General features: G+C 39.7%; 1 protein-coding gene across 3 annotated transcripts in view; it reads right to left on the minus strand.

Annotated features, from left to right (window-relative positions):
* Nucleotides 1–1,760: 1,760 nt before the first annotated feature.
* The window catches only part of sh3pxd2aa (SH3 and PX domains 2Aa), a 315,840-nt gene continuing 296,346 nt past the window's right edge, over nt 1,761–21,254 (minus strand). For all 3 annotated transcript variants that reach the window (XM_062027174.1, XM_062027175.1, XM_062027176.1), the window contains 3 exons: nt 14,651–14,700; nt 13,118–13,237; nt 1,761–9,909 (listed from right to left, as the gene is read on the minus strand). In XM_062027174.1, the coding sequence (XP_061883158.1) occupies nt 7,930–9,909; nt 13,118–13,237; nt 14,651–14,700 (2,150 nt within the window). In that variant the 3' untranslated portion in view covers nt 1,761–7,929. The remainder of the gene's footprint in view (nt 9,910–13,117; nt 13,238–14,650; nt 14,701–21,254) is intronic.

Genomic DNA, 21,254 nt, shown 5'->3' on the forward strand with positions numbered 1-21,254 from the left:
TGATTTTATCCTAACTTATTAATTTTAGCATTACATTTTATTATCACCATTAATTTATGTCATATAATGTTTTAAATGTAATCAGAATTATTTATAATGTCACGGACAAACGTACTAAAAAGACATAAAACACCGGCGCTCTGTTTGAGGCACACATTACACATATGAGCAGAACTACACAAAAGAACTACAAATCCCATCAGCCAAACCAGGAAGTAAAGTGCCGGTGCCGGTATTTTTAACTCAAACCTTCGAACTCTCAAACACACGCAACGCGACAACAATATAATCCAACAGATTTCAATCCGCACATTACTTTTAATTTTGCCAACGTTGTTTAAAAACTAAACTGTGAGTGTTTGCGCTGGTTGTGATGCAGCAAGTCAGCCGCACAACAAGCGCTGCGGACATAGCAGACATACAGCAAAGAGAAAAGCAAGGAAGTGGGCAAGCATGGAATTTAAACAATAATTCAGCTGATCTAACAAAGAAAGTGGATATGACAAAATGAGCTTACCAGTGGGGTATGCTGGTGACATACCCCACGAAACAATGACGCCATTTTTAAAGCTACGTACATGGTCACCTGTCAGTGGTAGCCCCGCCCATCTTAAAGTCCCAGGTAAGTCCGCCATAAATACATATACACATAACAAATACACATAATAAATCCAACAATATGCCTGTCCTTTGAACAGGGCTTCCGCTACATGCCTGGTACTTGGTTTTTATTGTCTGCAGTTCTTCACTTTCTGTTAAGGAGAAATCTTTGTCTCCTATCTTTGCATCTTGGGGTCACAACTACTGCAAGCATGTGGCACCGTGACAGAATGATCCAGCCAACGAGTGACATGCCCAGACTTGAGTTGATCTGTTGCTTCTCTTTTCTGTTCTGCCCCCCTCTCTCCCACGTGGAGAGGTTATCAGGTGGCCATGGATCAGTTTCCATTGAGGAGGCGCTATGGTAGCAGTTTTGTACCAACTGTAATCTTTTAATGCTAGACAAAGGGAGACCCGAAAATAATACGTTACAGTAACCAGGACGGGACGTAACGAACGCATGAATAATGATCTCAGCATCGCTAGTGGACAAAATGGAACAAATTTTAGCGATATTACGGACATGAAAGACGGCCGTTTTAGTAACACTCTTGATGTGTGACTCAAACGAGAGAGTTGGGTCGAAGATAATACCCAGATTCTTTACCGAGTTGCCTTGTGTAATTGTTTGCTTGTCAAATGTTAAGGTGGAATTAATAAATAGGTGTCGGTGTCTAGCAGGACCGATTATCGGCATTTCCGTTTTATTAGCGTTGAGTTGCAAAAAGTTAGCAAGTCGGGCCCGGGGTGGTAAACATTTTTGACAATCAAACCATGATCTCAACACATCCATATTTTGTGTTATTAATGCATGAAACTGGTATCTAAACAATGGTGTAGCCCCTCCTCTGAAAGCAAGTGCTCCTACAGCAGGAATACAAATTCTGTTTTTCCTACAAAATCTGGAAAGAACGCAACACACTGCAACTATTTTTTTTAACTTAATTAAAAGCGTGTTTATGTACTTTTTGTGTTGAGCTCTTTAGAAAAAACATTTTCCAGTCAGGGTACAGTCAAAGGAACACTTATTAATGATAAAAAAATATATATTTTAATAGTTTGATAATAAAAACAATAATCAAAATAAATTAAAAAATGCACCAATGGAAGAAAACCACGTAAACCAACTGTCAGATTAAAAAATCTTTTATTATCACCCATTTTCCTGAAACCTCTATCAAAAATCGCCAAGTAAATGTGCAACCAATGGCTGCTTTCAGTTAGATCGACGACCGCTTATGTCAACGACGACAACCGGTCTGCGGTGCGTCAACATAAACGGGTCCCACTGTCATTTTATTTCGGAGGAAATCAACTTTGACAGGCAATGAGGTCCATGAGATGATCAAGACAAATATTGTAAATATCACAATATCATGGCAAGTGTAAGAAACACCTTCCAAACAAACATCACATCAAAAAGAACATTTCATTGTCCTCTTTTGGGATCCACATGGAAAAAGGTTCAAATGCAGATGTGAAACGGCTGAAGGTGCTTTGCTCCGCTGATGTCTTCCGGCTAACAACATTATCGTGGATCGTTAGGCGCACGGCGGTAACGTAATCGTCGATACATCCATGAAGCAAAAAACAAGATAAAATACGAGAATATCAAAATTCCATTTAGGCACGAAAGTGAGAGAGCAGGCCCACTGAGACCAAGACCGTCCATCTTTGAAGAAGACCCAGATGGCTGCAATGTCAACAGTGGAAAGAGGGACGTTGTTCTATCTTGTCGTTCGGTCCAAAAGTCCACCATACTGCACTAATATGCTTTGTCACATACTTTGATCCAGTCAACATGGATTTGTACTTAACATGAAAACCTGATGTTTTGATTTTCACACAAACACGTATACGACCTACATTCAAACCAGGCAATACAGGTGATCCTCGTTTTGTCATTCCGTGTTATGACATCGCCAAGTTGTAACTACGCCCTTGTATATGAATGAAAACCTAATTGTGGTCCATAAATACGAGACTTGCTTGAGAACTACTCAAGTGCATGTGGCGGATGAATGCAAATGTGCAGCTTTTTTTGAGGCCAGATTTCAGTCTTTAATATTACCTACTCCAGGGGTCGGCAACCTTTACCACTCAAAGAGCCATTTTGGCAGGTTTCACAAATTAAAGAAAATAATGGGAGCCACAAAAAAAAAATTTAAATTTAAAATGAAAAACACCGCATACAAATATTAAATGCTTTGTGCTATGTTAACCAGGGGTCTCAGACACACGCACTGGCACGCTCATCCTCCTTATATTAAAGCTAAACAATTTAAGGTTCTGGATCATCATTAGTCCCAAAGTAGTCTTTGAAGTCTGCAATGATTGGTCGTGTTCATGTTGTTGAGGTCATTAGCAAACGTTGTGTTGCGTCTGTGAAATTAATACGCCGTCGTATGCTTAAAATGAACAAATACGTAACTATTACGTGTTATTATGAACGTGCCTGTTACTACATAATATATATGCTTACAGCATTTATATCAAACGTTGATGGAGGTCTTATGGATGTTTTTTAGAGCGCTTTAGGCAGAATAGACTGCCCCAAAGTTTGCTACTATTTAGAATGCATACAAATACGTAACAATTATGTGTTATTATGAACGTGCCTGTTACTACACAATATATATACTTACTGCATTTATATCAAACGTTGAAGGAGGTCTTATGGATGTTTTTTGGAGCGCTTTATAGGCAGAATAGACCTCCGTTTGCTATTATTTACTATTTAGAATGCATACAAATACGTAACTCTTACGTGTTATTATGAATGTGCCTGTTACTACATAATATATATGCTTACAGCATTTATATCAAATGTTGATGGAGGTCTTATGGATGTTTTTTAGAGCGCTTCATAGGCAGAATAGACCTCCAAAGTTTGCTACTATTTACTATTTAGAATGCATACAAATATGTAACTATTTAAGTGTTATTATTAACGTGCCTGTTACTACATAATATATTTACATACAGCATTTATATAAATTGTTGATGGAGGTCTTATGGATGTTTTTTAGAGCCCCTTATAGGCGGAATAGACCCAACGTTTGCTAATATTTACTATTTAGAATGCATACAAATACGTAACTATTACCTGTTATTATGAAAGTGCCTGTTACTACACAATATATATACTTACTGCATTTATATCAAACGTTGATGGAGGTCTTATGGATGTTTTTTAGAGCGCTTTATAGGCGGAATAGACCTCCAACGTTTGCTATTATTTACTTTTTATAATGCATACAAATACATAACTATTACGTGTTATTATGAATGGGCCTGTTACTACATAATATATATACTTACAGCATTTATATAAATCGTTGGAGGTCTTATGGATGTTTTTTAGAGCGCTTTATAGGCGGAATAGACCTCCGTTTGCTATTATTTACTATTTAGAATGCATACAAATACGTAACTCTTACGTGTTATTATGAATGTGCCAGTTACTACATAATATATATGCTTACAGCATTTATATCAAACGTTGATGGAGGTCTTATGGATGTTTTTTAGAGCGCTTTATAGGCAGAATAGACCCCCAAAGTTTGCTACTATTTACTATTTAGAATGCATACAAATACGTAACTATGTGTTATTATGAATGTGCCTGTTACTACACAATATATATACTTACTGCATTTATATCAAACGTTGATGGAGGTTTTATGGATGTTTTTTAGAGCGCTTTATAGGCGGAATAGACCAACGTTTGCTATTATTTACTTTTTAGAATGCATACAAATACATAACTATTACGTGTTATTATGAATGTGCCTGTTACTACATAATATATATACTTACAGCATTTATATAAATCGTTGGAGGTCTTATGGATGTTTTTTAGAGCGCTTTATAGGCGGAATAGACCCAACGTTTGCTATTATTTACTATTTAGAATGCATACAAATACATAACTATTACGTGTTATTATGAAAGTGCCTGTTACTACATAATATATATACTTACAGCATTTATATAAATCGTTGGAGGTCTTATGGATGTTTTTTAGAGTGCTTTATAGGCGGAATAGACCTCCGTTTGCTATTATTTACTATTTAGAATGCATACAAATACGTAACTATTATGTGTTATTATGAACGTGCCTGTTACTACATAATATATATGCTTAGCATTTATATAAAACGTTGATGGAGGTATTATGGATGTTTTTTAAAGTGCTTTACAGGCGGAATAGACCTCCGTTTGCTATTATTTACTATTTAGAATGCATACAAATAAAACATTGTGTGTGCTTGTCACATAATGATAGGCAAAATTAAAAATGTAAGGCTTGTGCTAATTTGCATAAGTTTAAGGTTTAATGTGAAGCTGTAGTTGGGGATGACAAGTTATGCGTTGACTGAGATAACATATGAAGACAAACCGAGGACCACCTGTAGCGACCTTTGTCCAGGCCTTCATATTAATATGATTCCATTTTCTACCGCTTGTCCCTCTCGGGCCTTTTGCTAAAATACTCAACATAATTATTGCACATTTTCTCTCAGGCAGAAACTTGTACCAAAATTAAAAACACAAAAAAACCCTGCATGATGGACACACGACTAAAATGAACTGAATCAATTCCCTTGCTAGTTTAAGTCATTAAGCAGAATAAAGGGGTCGATTAAAAGAGTGACACACATTTTACATAATGCCTTTGTCGAGTTGCACCATGGCAAAAAAAAAAAAAAAAAAAGTTCAATGTCAATTCATGTGACACAATCTTATACAAATAAATATACTTTAATCCGGCATTATGTAAATTACAATAAAGAAGAAGGAAGTGCCCATTATCTGCTCAAGTTGCAGCATGAGACATAAATGAACTTTGGAAAGATGTTCACAAATGCGTGCTACATAAAAACACACACAAAGACATTTTAGCTGCTCTTTGGTTCAACAAAAGATAAAATAAAATAAAAAAAGTACAGTTTTGGGGTTAGACTCACTGACCAGCAGTGCATTTCTTATTGCACTGTGGTAGACTGGCTGTTAATTATGTGGATAATAATATTAACAATGATTGTAATGGAAAAAAATAAAAAGGTGCAGTATCTTTTTACATCCACAAGAGGTCTCTGTTTAACATCTCCAGTCACAAAATGAAGCTTGTGTCAATTGAAGTGAAAAACTTGATTCATTAAAACAACCATAAATACTACGCTGGGTGTTTACTGCATCTTTAAACTAATGTAATCAGTAAAAGGTTTCAAAGTGCACCAATTACTGTAACACAACTGAATCACTTCGTTCCTCGTCATTGTAACTGTGCTATCACATTTAAATTAACATAACAAAAAAAACAACACACTTTGCCAAAAATAAACAAAAAACTGAACTGTGTGGTCTTTTTTCATAACCCCGTCCAGCAGACACACATATTACAAAAATAGCAACGTTCATTAGAAAATATATTTCAGCAGTCTTGAACATCAGCTATGTTTTGGTTTGGTTTTTTTAATGCTTTGAAACTCTCGACTGTAGAAACTGCAACATTGTAATTTCATGTCAGGTTTTGATTGTATTATTATAATTGGTCAGAAATCTAAAATGTTACCGAATGGTTAAGATGCAGGAAAACTAAAAGGATGACAATTATGTACCTTTTATTTCAGGGTTAAATCCCACCCAACAATAAAAATGATTCCTTGTAAGTACAGGTTTTCCATTTTTTTGCGTCCAAAAACCCTATTGGATGTGCAGTGGTACCTCAGGATTGGTTCTATGTACCTCGAAAAACGTGTATTGCGAAATAGCGCGGCCCATTGAAATGAATTGAAATCCCCCCAAAAACAGTACCATATTAACAAGTAGAATGCCTTTTAAAGAGAAACCTGAACTTTTAAATAATACATATTGTATGAAAAACAATGCAATAAAACATAGTACAAACAACTACAGTGGTTTTAAGAAGTAATGTAGATCATTTACCTTGGAGAGCGGACTTCTGCGGTATCGTTCACTGCTTCTCCGTCACCATCAGCAGCTTTTCCATATTTTCATGGATACATGTCCGCCATTTAGGTATTATTTCAACATCTTTGGCTGGCGTTCTCGACTTACTCTGCTTCAGTACGGTGCAAGACTAGCACTGCTAAGCAACAAGCTCGCACATGTTTATTGAGCTTTTTTTTTTTGTCATCCACATCTTCTCAGCACTGTCCTTCACACTCACTTTATGTCCAAGCTAATGCTAGCGGGTGAGACCGAGAGTTTTGGTCGGATCTTACGGGGTTCACTGTGAGGCTTGTAACCCAGATTTTTGCTTGCAACCTAAGGTGGAACAATTAGAGAGACAGTTCGTATCTCAAAAATGTGTGAGCTTTGGTACTCATACCCTGAGGTACCACTGCACGTTGCAACGTACCATAAATAAATAACTGTAATCACATCGTGTGATGAATAAACTAAAAGGGTGCCATTTTCACAGATTTACCAGGTCCTATTTATCAATGCATTAACGTAACAGCAGTTTTATCCTATGGAAAAAGAAAAACGATTCAGGTACTGCAATAACAACCATCTGATTCACTGGTATTTTTTGTTGTTTTGCTTTTTAAAATGTACTGGAAACACAACTTGAAGGAAACTGTTTGTGTCACTTAAAATTGATCAAGGAGCTTTTACTTTTGTACTTTTACTCAGTTGTCAGATAACAGATGTCCCAAGAACGCAGAAATTATTATCTAAGGAAGACATCAACCAAAGATGTTGGTAACAAACAATAATCATGTTTCTTTGCCTCATGGGTGAAAGCTAAAGTGTTGAATCTTTTGAGTCTTGGACCAACTATAGAACTTTCCGTTGCTTCCTCTTGGAGCCACTAAAGGGTTCTGAATGATTCTCGGTGGTGTTCATAGTTGTATGGCACATTTACAAGTTTTGGTTGATGTTACATTTTTCTATCCACCTTGTAGTACTAGTACCTACTGTACTTCCATTTAGGTGATACAAAAGGCACTTATCACTCATCACACCGGTGATGGAACAATAGAAAAACCCTTTGAGAGGCTCCCATTCGCACCATGTTTTTGAATTGGAACATCATGGTTCTCGTCAAATATGTCCAACCCTTCTTTTCTATTTACCTCTCCGGTGAAATACGTCCGACTCTTTGTACACTTTTTTTTTCAGTTAACCAGCATTTAAACTGTCCAATTTATGAGACAAAACCGTCTTTTCAGAGTTTCCAGTTTTTAAGGACGTATTGCTTGTGGATAACGTTCTTGAGGAATGATGCGTCCTGTCATCCCAGAGACATCAAATAGAAAGGTTCTTGGTTAGATGAAGATCAAATGTAGATGGCTTTTATTTTTTCCGTTCAAGGTAGTTCGATGGGACCCAGCCCTTGCGGGGCAGCAAGCTATCCTGTACCTGGCAGTACCACCAACCATTGGGGTTTCTCTCCAAGACCTCCAGACTGGTGCCCTCAGCAAATCCCATAGTCTCCTCATCACCACGGTAGTCCGCGATGGACACATACACATCTCTGCCAAGGTTATTTTGGATCAGCTGGCTTTTCTCTATTGGTTTGGGACGAACTGCAGACATTGGGATACCGTTGCGCTTGCTAAATCTGCCAAGGGGATCCTGTGCATTGCTTGAGCTAAATCCACTCACTGAGGACCCCAGGTTGGAGCGCTCGGCGGGTCTTGCTTGACTTTCCACCACCACATGTGGTCGCACCGTGCTGAAGGAGGCATTTCGGCGAACGCCAAGTGTGGCAGAACCAGAGCCGTAGTGATCACTTCTGCCAAGTGACTCATTTCGTCTTAGAGAGCCAGTCATGTAATGCGTATCTTTAGCTGGCTGTGTCGAGGTCACAAATACAGACTGAGGCCTAACTGCTACTTGACGTACCCCATTCCTCATCCGCACGCCCCCGTTAACCATCCCCGACGGCTTTGAGAAGCCACCAGGAGGCTTGGAAGGAATAGGCGGAGTGTTCCTCCTCAATCCTTGATGCTGCTGGGTCAAACCTTGAATATTGATGTTATTTCGAGCCATAACTTGCTTTTCATTTTTCTCGAGGCTATTGGACTTTCTTTCACCACTAGTACCCGATTCAAGCCTTGCAGTATCCACCAATCTCTTAACAGGCTCCAGAAAGTATGAGGGAGCCCAACCTTCCTCAGAGCCCCAGCGCACGTACCACCAGCCGCTCTCTTGCTTCTCCAGAACTTCAACCTCCACCCCAGCTGAAAAGCTGATCTCAGACTCTTGTACCTTCTTGTAGGCATCCAGGGAGCGGTACAAACATGAACCCTTTGGGTCAGATTCTCCATGGACTTCTTTTGGGTATACAGACGAAAGATCTGATGTAGTGCGCAAAGTCATTGATTGCTCGGATGGCATAACAGAGGCTGTTTCAGAATCTTCGCCTCTGGAAGGCTTGGGGCCGTGTCGCAACTGACCTGTGGGTCTCAGCTGCCGTCTCAAGGAGCTGATGTCCATCCTTTCGGTTCTCTGAGGCTCTGATTTAGTCAGGAGAGGTTTAGGTCTGACAGAAGGCTTTGGTCTTGTAGAAGGGCTCTGGCCTATTCTCTGCTCCACATCTCGGCTGAGGCTTGTGCCTTTTGATTCATCTGATGAGGAGTGTGGACTGTTCTCCTGAGAGCGGCGGTTAATGTCTGTACGTCTATCAAGAGTCTGGCTTCTCCTATTCATCTCTGGGGTTACAATTTTAGAGAGTCGACCAGGCACCGGTGAAGATCCAGAGAGTTTGCGAGGAACTGTAGAGGAATGGTAGCTTCTTGGAGAGTTGGGTTCACTGGACACTTTGGCTGTCCTTCCTGCAGTGCCACTAGTAGGTCGGCAAGCATCATTCTCGTAGATGCATTCCTTTTTAGCAACATTTTGGTCAGATCTAAATGACGCCCTTTGATGGCTGAAAATCGGTGATTCTTTGCAGACAGGATGGGAGGCTTTATTTGAGGGTGGGGAAAACTTGTTGCCGACTGCACTGCTGAACTTCACATTCAAGGAGCGTTCATCTTTGAGAGAATCAGTGTCTGATTCACCATCACAGCCAACTGCAGGTACATCATATTCAGGTTCCTCGTACACAGAGTCTGATACTTTCAGAGTGCAGGTGGCAGAGGGAGGACTTTCTTCAGAATCATGCTTTTTCACAGGCGGGGCTGGGGGTGGAACTGTGGGTCGGGTTAGGGTGCTGGTTCGACGGCTGATGTTGGGTTTCTTGCGTTTGTCGATGTAGGAGCAAGGGGCCCAGCCTTCCATTTCGCCAATCTGCACATACCACCAACCCCCAGGGTTCTTCTCTATCACCTACACAACAAGGAAAATGTTTTTTTAAGGTGTGCAATTTATCGCTTGTTTTTTTCCATCATCTGCGGTGATATTGTGACATATTAGAATCTTAAAGGACGCAGTAAACTCACTCTCCAAGCGTCCAAGGAACGGACCTAATTTTTCCTTTGAAAAACGATACATTGGTAACAACTCGTGTTTAAAATCACGGTAACTAGTACCTTGAAACCTTTTGTTGACATTAATAACATTGTTATTGTTATGTTACTATAACATGCCAATAAATTAATTTGCCAGTAATAGTTGATGACGTCATTGCTCGTTTTTTGGGACTCAAATGAATGCATGCGATTCACAGTAGCCAGTGACTGCTAAGCAACAGGGAGAGAGAAATGGCTCCATCTACTTCAAAAAAGGAACATTCTTGCTCAACTTACAAAGCGAGCCTGTTTTTTTCATGGCAGATCTGTGAAGCTGGGGCCTTTAAAGCGGAGTCATGTCGGACGATGCGGTCTCTGGTCGTCTTGGCAAAATATTAGCTCGTTAGTTAGCTAACTAACAACAGAGAGACGAAATTGTGCAAAGAAATTTATTGAACTATCCTTTTGGTCAAAGTCGGTCAGCTAAACTTTCTTTATATACGAGTGTGCATCTTTGTAAACACATCATCATCACAAAATGATCGTCTTTTTGAAAAAGCTACACAGCTTGGTTGTTCTGTCATTCATGTTATTGCTATTTTGACCATCTATTGTTTACATAAAAATGCAATACTTTCGTTTTTACTAGTATCTCATCGAGACGACGATGAGTGCCCTCAACTCCGACACCAGAGAACACGCCCCCTGTGCACAGAAGGATGAAGAAGACCGCGCTCTCCGGTAGGCTGCTTTATGTTGCGTTACATGCACTGCTTTTTATTACATTTCTGAAAAGACACAAGCACCTGTGTAACTATGTCATGTCTCAATGTGTACACATGCGGCTAATAGACATGTGCTTTCCATATATGTATAAAATGAAATTCTCCCAAAAATTAAGTGGGTGCAGCTTATATTAAGGTCTATACGGCTATTAGGCTCTCTTGGTTGCTTTGATGGGTCTGCTCCCCCCACCCCAGCAGACAATGGCGTGGAACACCACAGAGGCCACCACAGTGTATATGTTTTTGTTTTGTTGTTGTTGTTTTTACTTTTGTGGCTGTGTGTAGAAGTGGCTGGTTCCATCAGCTCTGCTCTTTTAAGGTCTTTAATGTCCTTTGTGTTCCTTGATGTTTCCCTCTTACACACATGTTTGTGTGCTATGGCTATGAGGTTTTTTGTCCTTAACCTTAGACTGGACCCCCTCTCCAGGTCCCAGGCTTATACTGAATATCATTATTTTTTCTCAATCCCCCAGTTTTTACCAGTTTCTCACCTTTTTTGTAAGGGGTGCCGGAAGTTGGCAGACCCGTCAGCGATCCTGTTCTGTCTCCCTGTAATGTTTGTCTGATCTTGAATGGGATTGTGCTGAAAATCTTAATTTCCCCTCAGGGATTATTAAAGTATTTATGATTCTGATTCTGATTATAGTCTGGAAATTGCAGTAGTCATCTTTACTGTCAACAAAGGCTTAAACAATCTCCAGCTTACTTTAAAAATTGATGGCTGAATTACAGCAATTTAACAGGACAATAATCCGATTTGTCATTTAAAGGCCTACTGAAATCCACTACTACCGACCACGCAGTCTGATAGTTTATATATCAATGATGAAATCTTAACATTGCAACACATGCCAATACGGCCGGGTTAACTTATAAAGTGCAATTTTAAATATCCCGCTAAACTCCCGGTTAAAAACGTCTATGTATGATGACGTATGCGCGTGACGTCAATCGTTGAACCGGAAGTATCGGTACACCATTGAATCCAATACAAAAAGCTCTGTTTTCATCTCAAAATTCCACAGTATTCTGGACATCTGTGTTGGTGAATCTTTTGCAATTTGTTTAATGAACAATGAAGACTGCAAAGAAGAAAGTTGTAGGTGGGATTGGTGTATTAGCAGCGGACTACAGCAACACAACCAGGAGGACTTTGAGATGGATAGCAGACGCGCTAGCCGCCGACCTCACCTTGACTTCCTCCGTCTCCGGGCCGCCGACCGCATCTATGATCGTCGCTCCGTCGATCGCTGGAACGCAGGTGAGCACGGGTGTTGATGAGCAGATGAGGGCTGGCGTAGGTGGATAGCTAATGTTTTTAGCATAGCTCTGTGAGGTCCCGTTGCTAAGTTAGCTTCAATGGCGTCGTTAGCAACAGCATTGTTAAGCTTCGCCAGGCTGGAAAGCATTAACCGTGTATTTACATGTCCATGGTTTAATAGTATTGTTGATTTTCTGTCTATCCTTCCAGTCAGTGGTTTATTTCTTTTGTTTCTATCTGCATTGAAGCCCGATGTGCTATCACGTTAGCTCCGTAGCTAAAGAGCTTCACCGATGTATTGTCGTGGAGATAAAAGTCACTGTGAATGTCCATTTCGCGTTCTCTACTCTCATTTTCAAGAGGATATAGTATCCGAGGTGGTTTAAAATACAAATCCGTAATCCACAATAGAAAAAGGAGAAAGTGTGGAATCCAGAGTGAAAAAAGATACGTCCTGCACTGCACTCTAGTCCTTCACTGTCAGGTTCCTCATCCACAAATCTTTCATCCTCGCTCAAATTAATGGGGTAATCGTCGCTTTCTCGGTCCGAATCGCTCTCGCTGCTGGTGTAAACAATGGGGAAATGTGAGGCGCCCTTCAACCTGCGACGTCACGCTACTTCCGGTACGGGCAAGGCTTTTTTTTGATCAGCGACCAAAAGTTGCGAACTTTATCGTCGATGTTCTCTACTAAATCCTTTCAGCAAAAATATGCCAATATCGCAAAATTATCAAGTATGACACATAGAATGGATCTGCTATCCCCGTTTAAATAAAAAAAAATAATTTCAGTAGGCCGTTAATCGGTAAAAATAGTTGATTATTATTTGACGATTAAAATGGTCAATAGTTGCAGCTCTACTCAGAAGTATTACAGTTTCACCGATTTCCCTCAAAGTTTTTATCAATCAATCAATTTTCCAGCATTGATTAGTGGTCCTTAAAAGTTAAGTGTATGTTAGTCACAATAGACTCAGTGCACACTTGATATTCCGTGAGCCCCGGTTGTAAGTGAAAGCAATGCGTTAAAGTTGTCTTACGTCAGCCTTTTGTCCTCCATGGAAGCTGATGCCATCAGAAATGGAAGACTGGAAATCTGCAATGGTGTAATACTCCGCTTCCACAGCAGGTGGCTCTGGTGGTTTAGGTAACTGGAACCCCTACAACGAAAATAATGGCATGTTGGCTGACTTCATAACTGTATTATACAGTTTTTGAATGACAGTGACATCCATAGGTTTCTGCTATTGTGAGAAAAACTCAGGTCTGGCTTCTTTTTTTTTTTTTTTGCAATTTGAAAACTAAAAGATAAATATTTTTCCTCGTTTGTTTTGTATGAATTCATTGAAGAAATACAGTAATGACAAGTGAGTTGAAACCCTATAAAAGTTAAAGTACCAATGATAGTCACACACACACTAGGTGGGGTGAAATGTGTCCTGTGCATTTGACCCATCCCCTTGTTCACCCCCTGGGAGGTGAGGGGAGCAGTGATCAGCAGCGGTGGCCGCGCCCAGTAATCATTTTGGTGACTTAACCCCCAATTTCAACCCTTGATGCTGAGTTCCAAGCAGGGAGTTAATGGGTCCCATTTTTATAGTCTTTGGTATGACTCGGCCGGGGTTTAAACTCCCGACCTACCGATCTCAGGGCGGACAGTCTAACCACAAGGCCTAATATTTGGTTACATGTCCGTTGGCAAGTTTCACTGCAATAAGGTGTGTTTGGTAGCCATCCACAAACTTCTGGCAAGTTTCAGCTGAATGTGTTGGTTTTCTGACATGGACTTGTTTCCTCAGCATTGTCCACACTATTAAGTCAGGACTGTGGGAAGGCCATTCTAAAACCTTAATTCTAGCCTGATTTAGCCATTCCTTTACCACTTTTGACGTGTGTTTGGGGTCATTGTCCTGTTGGAAGACCCAACCTCCTGAAGAATTTGGAGGTAATCCTCCTTTGTCATTGTCCCTACCGATCTCAGGGCGGACACTCTAACCACAAGGCCACTGAGCAGGCATTAGAATTGTTAAACGGTTTTCAAATTACAATTCAAAGGGAAAAAATAAGATTTTAGAAATTTGCCAGCTCCTTCACAGGAAGCTATATCCTGGGATAGTTGTTGCATACGACAACTCCGAAATGTTTCATATATTTATGTCACTTCATTGGGACCTAATGAGTCAAGCCCAGGGCTGTTAAAAGTCTGTATCCTAAAACGGGCCTGTAGCAAGTTTGTATACGTTAAAGCAGTGGTTCTCAAAGTTTTTTCACCAAGTACCACCCCAGAAACCACTTGGCTCTCCAAGTACCACAATAATGACCAACATTAAAATACAGTAACATAGGTATACATAAAAAACAAGGTAAGGTAGGTTTTATTTAATATTTTTGGCCACTTTAACATTACACACAGTGCACAAACACAATCAACGATGGAACTCCATATACAGTACATATAAACATACGTCTTTGGCATACTACTAGATGGAGTACGCGTACACAGTGTGAGAATCACTGCATTAATGAAATAAAATGAGTGTGGTCGGCGAGAAATTGATTGGAAAAAGTCTTACCAAATTGGTCTCTCTTCTTGGAGGAGGTTTTTGTCTCAGATTTGGAGACCCTGATAAATGAACAAAACATCATTGTCAATACATTTGTTGTAGTCTTTTTTTAGTATGTGAGCAGAATGGAAACGGTCACAACAAATACCCCACATATTTTATATCCTCACATCTTTTTGAGTCATAGCACCATTGCAATTAAAAATATATCAAAGTGGCTGCAGTAATTGTTTTAAATATATTGACTATTAAGTACCATATTGACTTTTAAGAACCAGTAAGGACGATATTTTTAAAGACTATACACAATTATCAAGGTATATTGTGGAGGGAAAGTGTAGTCAGCGCTGCTTGTAGGAGGAAAAGTCACCGCCGCTGTCCATGGTACTGAAGACGAGCAGCTGACGGCGAGACACAGCTGGCAGGTGATTAGATTTCACAGGTGGTACGTGTTAATCTAATCATCTGTTGTCTTTAACAGTAAGCAGCCGGGAGCAGAGGGAGGGAGAGAGAGGATTGGGAGTGACGGCAATGTCACGACATGCGCAAAGACATTTTGGAAAATCTTGTGACAACCATTAAAACTTTGTTAAAACCTGCACGCTTGGCTATGGTGCCGTGTCTACAGTGGAGCTGCTAGGAAGCGACTTCCACATATATATTTTGACAAAACTCAAGCTCTCCTAAATTAAGTGTTTTCTGCTGTAGATTGACGTGGATTTTATTGCGATAAAATAATTATGTTGCAATACACTTTTGAAAGTGTACAGATCTGCAGCGGAAGATGCATTTAGACTAGAGATGAATTTGGTTTACATATTTTATTAATTTGTACTGAATTTTGCCAACAGAGTTAGAACGTTCATTTGAAAACTTCTATATTATTGATCAAATATAAGTAATTTATTATACATTCACGTCACTCTTGTGTTTTTATTCAATGTTTTCTTTGCAACTAGAAACACTAGGTCGTGTATTTTCAAATGTGTACTTTTAGAATAAACTATATCTTATGAATAAATCATTTTACAGGAGGCGCACCATTAGTGGTTGAGTCATGGAGTACAAAAACAAAAGTAGGTCGTAAGGAATATTAGATCAGAACTGCAGCCATACGCTAATGAAGGCAGGTAGAAATCTGTGTGGATGATGTATTTATTGATTGCTGATCTTTTTTTTTTTTTTAGAAGCTTAACATACACTACCGTTCAAAAGTTTGGGGTCACCCAAACAATTTTGTGGAATAGCCTTCATTTCTAAGAACAAGAATAGACTGTCGAGTTTCAGATGAAAGTTCTCTTTTTCTGGCCATTTTGAGCGTTAAATTGACCCCACAAATGTGATGCTCCAGAAACTCAATCTGCTCAAAGGAAGGTCAGTTTTGTAGCTTCTGTAACGAGCTAAACTGTTTTCAGATGTGTGAACATGATTGCACAAGGGTTTTCTAATCATCAATTAGCCTTCTGAGCCAATGAGGAAACACATTGTACCATTAGAACACTGGAGTGATAGTTGCTGGAAATGGGCCTCTATACACCTTTGTAGATATCGCACCAAAAACCAGACATTTGCAGCTAGAATAGTCATTTACCACATTAGCAATGTATAGAGTGTATTTCTTCAAAGTTCAATCGTTGTAGTCCGTACTAAACCTCAGGATACGCACATGCACGTGGAAAATGGACAATGCCATGGCACAATGGTTTATGGCCTCACTCGCCTGTTGAAACTTTGCGGCACAGTGGCCTTTGCATCCATTTTTTAATCCTTTCGTACAGGGAGATCTCTCCTGTGGGTGGAATGTACGTGGGCTCGGAATCGAAAAATGCAAGCCAATCAAGGCAAAAATGTTATTTAAATTCTAACTTGTAATTGTGACAAATATAGACATTTGTTTATTAGGTCCGTTTTGTTAAACAACTAATGATAACATAAGCTTGTTGTGTTTTTTTGGTTTGAAAACTGTTACTATGAGAAAGTTGCAAACAGCCACTTGAAGTCAAATCTGCTTTAGGTAAAGTTAAAGTCCCAACGGTAGTCAGACACACACTAGGTGTGGTGAAATCATCCTCTGCATTTGACCCATCCCCATGTTCCACCCCCTGGGAAGTGAGGGGAGCAGTGAGCAGCAGTAGTGGCCGCGCTCGGGAATCATTTTTGGTGATTCAACCCCCAATTCCAACCCTTGATGCTGAGTGCCAAGCAGGGAGGAACGGGTCCCATTTTTATAGTCTTTGGTATGACTCGGCCGGGGGTTCGAACTCACGACCTACCGAGCTCAGGGCGGACACTCTAACCACAAGACCACTGAGCCGTGTGTGTATAGTTTGTTTTACTTGGAAGTGTTTTACTATACTGAAGCAGTTAAATGCACTTTTAAACTCTTATTAGTGCAAATTGTTATAAGAAGGGATGCACCGATCTATCAGTGTCGGACGATTTTTGTGAAAAAGTATTGCAGATTAATGCTTTTTTTATGCCAATCATAAAAGCCATTACTTAATTTGTGGTTGCATGGCTGACAGGCGGTTTGCAGCTGATAGTGTGTCTCCATACACAGTGTGGAGCTGCTCCCCTAGGTCGGGGGTCAGCAACCCGCAGGCTCGCCCTGGTGGCTCTGTGGAGCTTTTTAAAAAATGTATGGAAATGTAAAAAAAAAAATGGGGTGAAAAATAATTTTTTTATTGTGATATGGTTTCTGTAGGAGGACAAACACGACACAAACCTAATTGTTAAAAAGTCCACTGTTTAATATGTTTGTGTTCATGCTTCACTGATGAGAGTATTTGGCCAGCGCCGTTTTGTCCTACTAATTTCAGCGGCCCTTGAACTCACCGTCGTGTGGACTGTGACTCAACAGTTTGTTTACATGCACAACTTTCTCTGACGCTGCCACAGAAAGACGTGTTTTATGCCCCCCCTCCTTTGTCTCGTTTTGTCCACCAAACGTTTTATGCTGTGCGTGCATGCTCAAAGGTGAGCTTTGTTGATGTTATTGACTTGTTGGAGTGCTAAATCAGGCATATTTGGTCACTGCATGGCTGCAAGCTAATCGATGCTATCATGCTATTTAGGCTAGCTGTATGTACATATTGCATCATGATGCCTCATTTGTGGTATATTTCAGCTCATTTAATTTATTTTACATATGTCCTCTGTGTACATTTTTCCGTGTTTCATGACACAATATTGGCTGCATTTCTAATAGTTGTTAGTGTGCCATGTTGTTCCAGACCACAGCAAACATTAGTCAGCTTGCAAAGATTGTACAAACCCTGTTTCCATATGAGTTGGGAAATTGTGTTAGATGTAAATATAAACGGAATACAATGATTTGCAAATCATTTTCAACCCATATTCAGTTGAATATGCTACAAAGACAAGATATTTGATGTTCAAACTGATAAAAAAACATTTTTTTTGCAAATAATCATTAACTTTAGAATTTGATGCCAGCAACACGTGACAAAGAAGTTGGGAAAGGTGGCAATAAATACTGATAAAGTTGAGGAATGCTCATCAAACACTTATTTGGAACATCCCACAGGTGAACAGGCAAATTGGGAACAGGTGGGTGCCATGATTGGGTATAAAAGTAGATTCCATGAAATGCTCAGTCATTCACAAACAAGGATGGGGCGAGGGTCACCACTTTGTCAACAAATGCGTGAGCAAATTGTTGAACAGTTTAAGAAAAACCTTTATCAACCAGCTATTGCAAGGAATTTAGGGATTTCACCATCTACGGTCCGTAATATCATCAAAGGGTTCAGAGAATCTGGAGAAATCACTGCACGTAAGCAGCTAAGCCCCTCAGGCTGTACTGCATCAACAAACGACAGTGTGTAAAGGATATCACCACATGGGCTCAGGAACACTTCAGAAACCCACTGTCAGTAACTACAGTTGATTGCTACATCTGTAAGTGCAAGTTAAAACTCTCCTATGCATGGCGAAAACCGTTTATCAACAACACCCAGAAACGCCGTCGGCTTCGCTGGGCCTGAGCTCATTTAAGATGGACTGATACAAAGTGGAAAAGTGTTCTGTGGTCTGACGAGTCCACATTTCTAATTGTTTTTGGAAACTGTGGACGTCGTGTCAACGAATATTTGGGTCAGCCTGCGCGACACAATCATTTTGATAGTACGCTAATATAGACACTTACATCATGTGTTGCCTTCATTATAACACGTATACAAGACTTGTAAAGTCACTTTGATAGTAGGCTAATATAGACACTTACATCATGTGTTGCCTTTATTATAACACTTATATAAGTCTTTTAAGTTTTTGCGGCTCCAGAGAGAATACTTTTTTGTATTGTTGGTCCAATATGGCACTTTGAACAATTTGGGTTGCCGACCCCTGCCCTAGGCACACATTATCACTTCCATTACGGCAAATACAACTCCACTTCTTAGTATCGTAAGTATCATTATCAAGTATCAAGGCTAAACATGTTAGACACCCAGTGAGAGCAAGTCAGGAGCAGGCATGCTCATCATTAAGTCATTAAAATGAGTGCTTGGTAGAAGTGTGGAAGAAGTGTGTTGCAGCAGTAAGCAGATACTGGCAGGAAATCAACATGAATATTATCAGTACATGATTGATAGTATAGAGATTAGACCAGTATTTTTATTGCCACAAAATGATTTGTTAATGTTTACACACTTGGGGAATATTTCCCAGGACACAGGAGGGCCTTTGAGGGTAAAACAAGTATTTAAGAGTAGTACAAAACCCAAAACCAGTGAAGTTGGCACGTTGTGTAATTCATAAATAAAAACAAAATACATAATTTGCAAATCGATTTCAATGTATATTCAATTGAATAGACTGCAAAAACAATATATTTAACGTTTCACAGATGCTGGCTTTTGAACTTTGCGCCTAGAACAATCCGGATAATTATTTTCCTCTTTGGTCCGGAGGACACGATGTCTACAGTTTCCAAAAACAATTTGAAATGTGGACTTGTCAGACCACAGAACACTTTTCCACTTTGCATCAGTCCATCTTAGATGAGCTCGGGCCCAGCTAAGCCGACAGCGTTTCTGGGTGTTGTTGATAAATGGCTTTGGCTTTGCATAGTAGAGTTTTAACTTGCATCTACAGATTTAGCGACAAATTGTGGTTACTGACAGTGGTTTTCTGAGTGTACCTGAGCCCATGTGGTGATATCCTTTACAAACAGATGTCGCTTTTTGATGCTGTACAGCCTGAGGGATCGAAGGTCCGTAATATCATCGCTTACGTGCAGTGATTTCTCCAGATTCTCTGAACCTTTTGATGATATTACGGACCTTAGATGGTGAAATCCCTAAATTCCTTGTAAGAGCTCAGTGAGAAATGTTGTTCTTAAACTGTTCGACAATCTGCTCACGCATTTGTTGACAAAGTGGTGACCCTCGCCCCATCCTTGTTTGTGAATGACTGAGCATTTCATGGAAGCTGCTTTTATACCCAATCATGGCACCCACCTGTTCCCAATTGGCCTGTTCACCTGTGGGATGTTCCAAATAAGTGTTTGATGAGCATTCCTCAAGTTTCTCAATCTTGTTTGCCACTTGTGCCAGCTTTTTTAAATCATGTTGCAGGCATCAAATTCCAAATGAGCTAATATTTGCAAAAAATAACAGTTTTCCAGTTCGAACATTAAATATCTTGTCTTTGCAGTCTCAATTGAATATAGGTTGAAAAGGCTTTTCAAATCATTGTATTTTGTTTGTATTTATGATTTACACAACGTGCCAACTTCACTGGTTTTGAGGTTTGTAGAAAGTCAATAGATTGTTTAGTTATTGTGTACACTTGACTTTGTTTTGATCAAACAATTGTATGTAATAAAAGAAAATATGGAACTACTTTAATTATTGTGTAGATATTGTTACACTGTCAATAGCACTGGGCTCTGTACCGAGGATGTCGTTGTGGCTTGTACAGCCTTTTGAGACACTTGTGATTTAGGGCTATATAAATAAACATTGATTGATTGATTGATTGACTTACCATAAATACAAGAGATGTCAGATAATGGCTTTTTTGCCGATATCTGATATTCCGATATTGTCCAACTCTTAATTACCGATCCCGATATCGACCGATAGCGATATATATCGTCGTGGAATTAACACATTATTATGCCCAATTTTGTTGTGATGCCCCGCTGGATGCATTAAACAATGTAACAGGGTTTTCCAAAATAAATCAACTCAAGTTATGGAAAAAAAATGCCAACATGGCACTGCCATATTTATTATTGAAGTCACAAAGTGCATTATTTTTTTTAACATGCCTCAAAACAGCAGCTTTGAATTTGGGACATGCTCTCCCTGAGAGAGCATGAGGAGATTGAGGTGGGCGGGGTTTAGGGTAGGGGATAGCGGGGGGTGTATATTGTAGCGTCCCGGAAGAGTTAGTGCTGCAAGGGGTTCTGGGTATTTGTTCTGTTGTGTTTACGTTACAAATATGCGCCACACTTTGAACCCACACCAAAAAAGAATGACAAACACATTTCTGGAGAACTTCTGCACTGTAACACAACATAAACACAACACAACAAATACCCAGAATCCCATGCAGCCCTATCTCTTCCGCTCAACCGACGCAC

This window comes from Entelurus aequoreus, linkage group LG18 (assembly GCF_033978785.1).
Source record: "Entelurus aequoreus isolate RoL-2023_Sb linkage group LG18, RoL_Eaeq_v1.1, whole genome shotgun sequence".
NCBI classification, from domain to species: Eukaryota; Metazoa; Chordata; class Actinopteri; order Syngnathiformes; family Syngnathidae; genus Entelurus; species Entelurus aequoreus.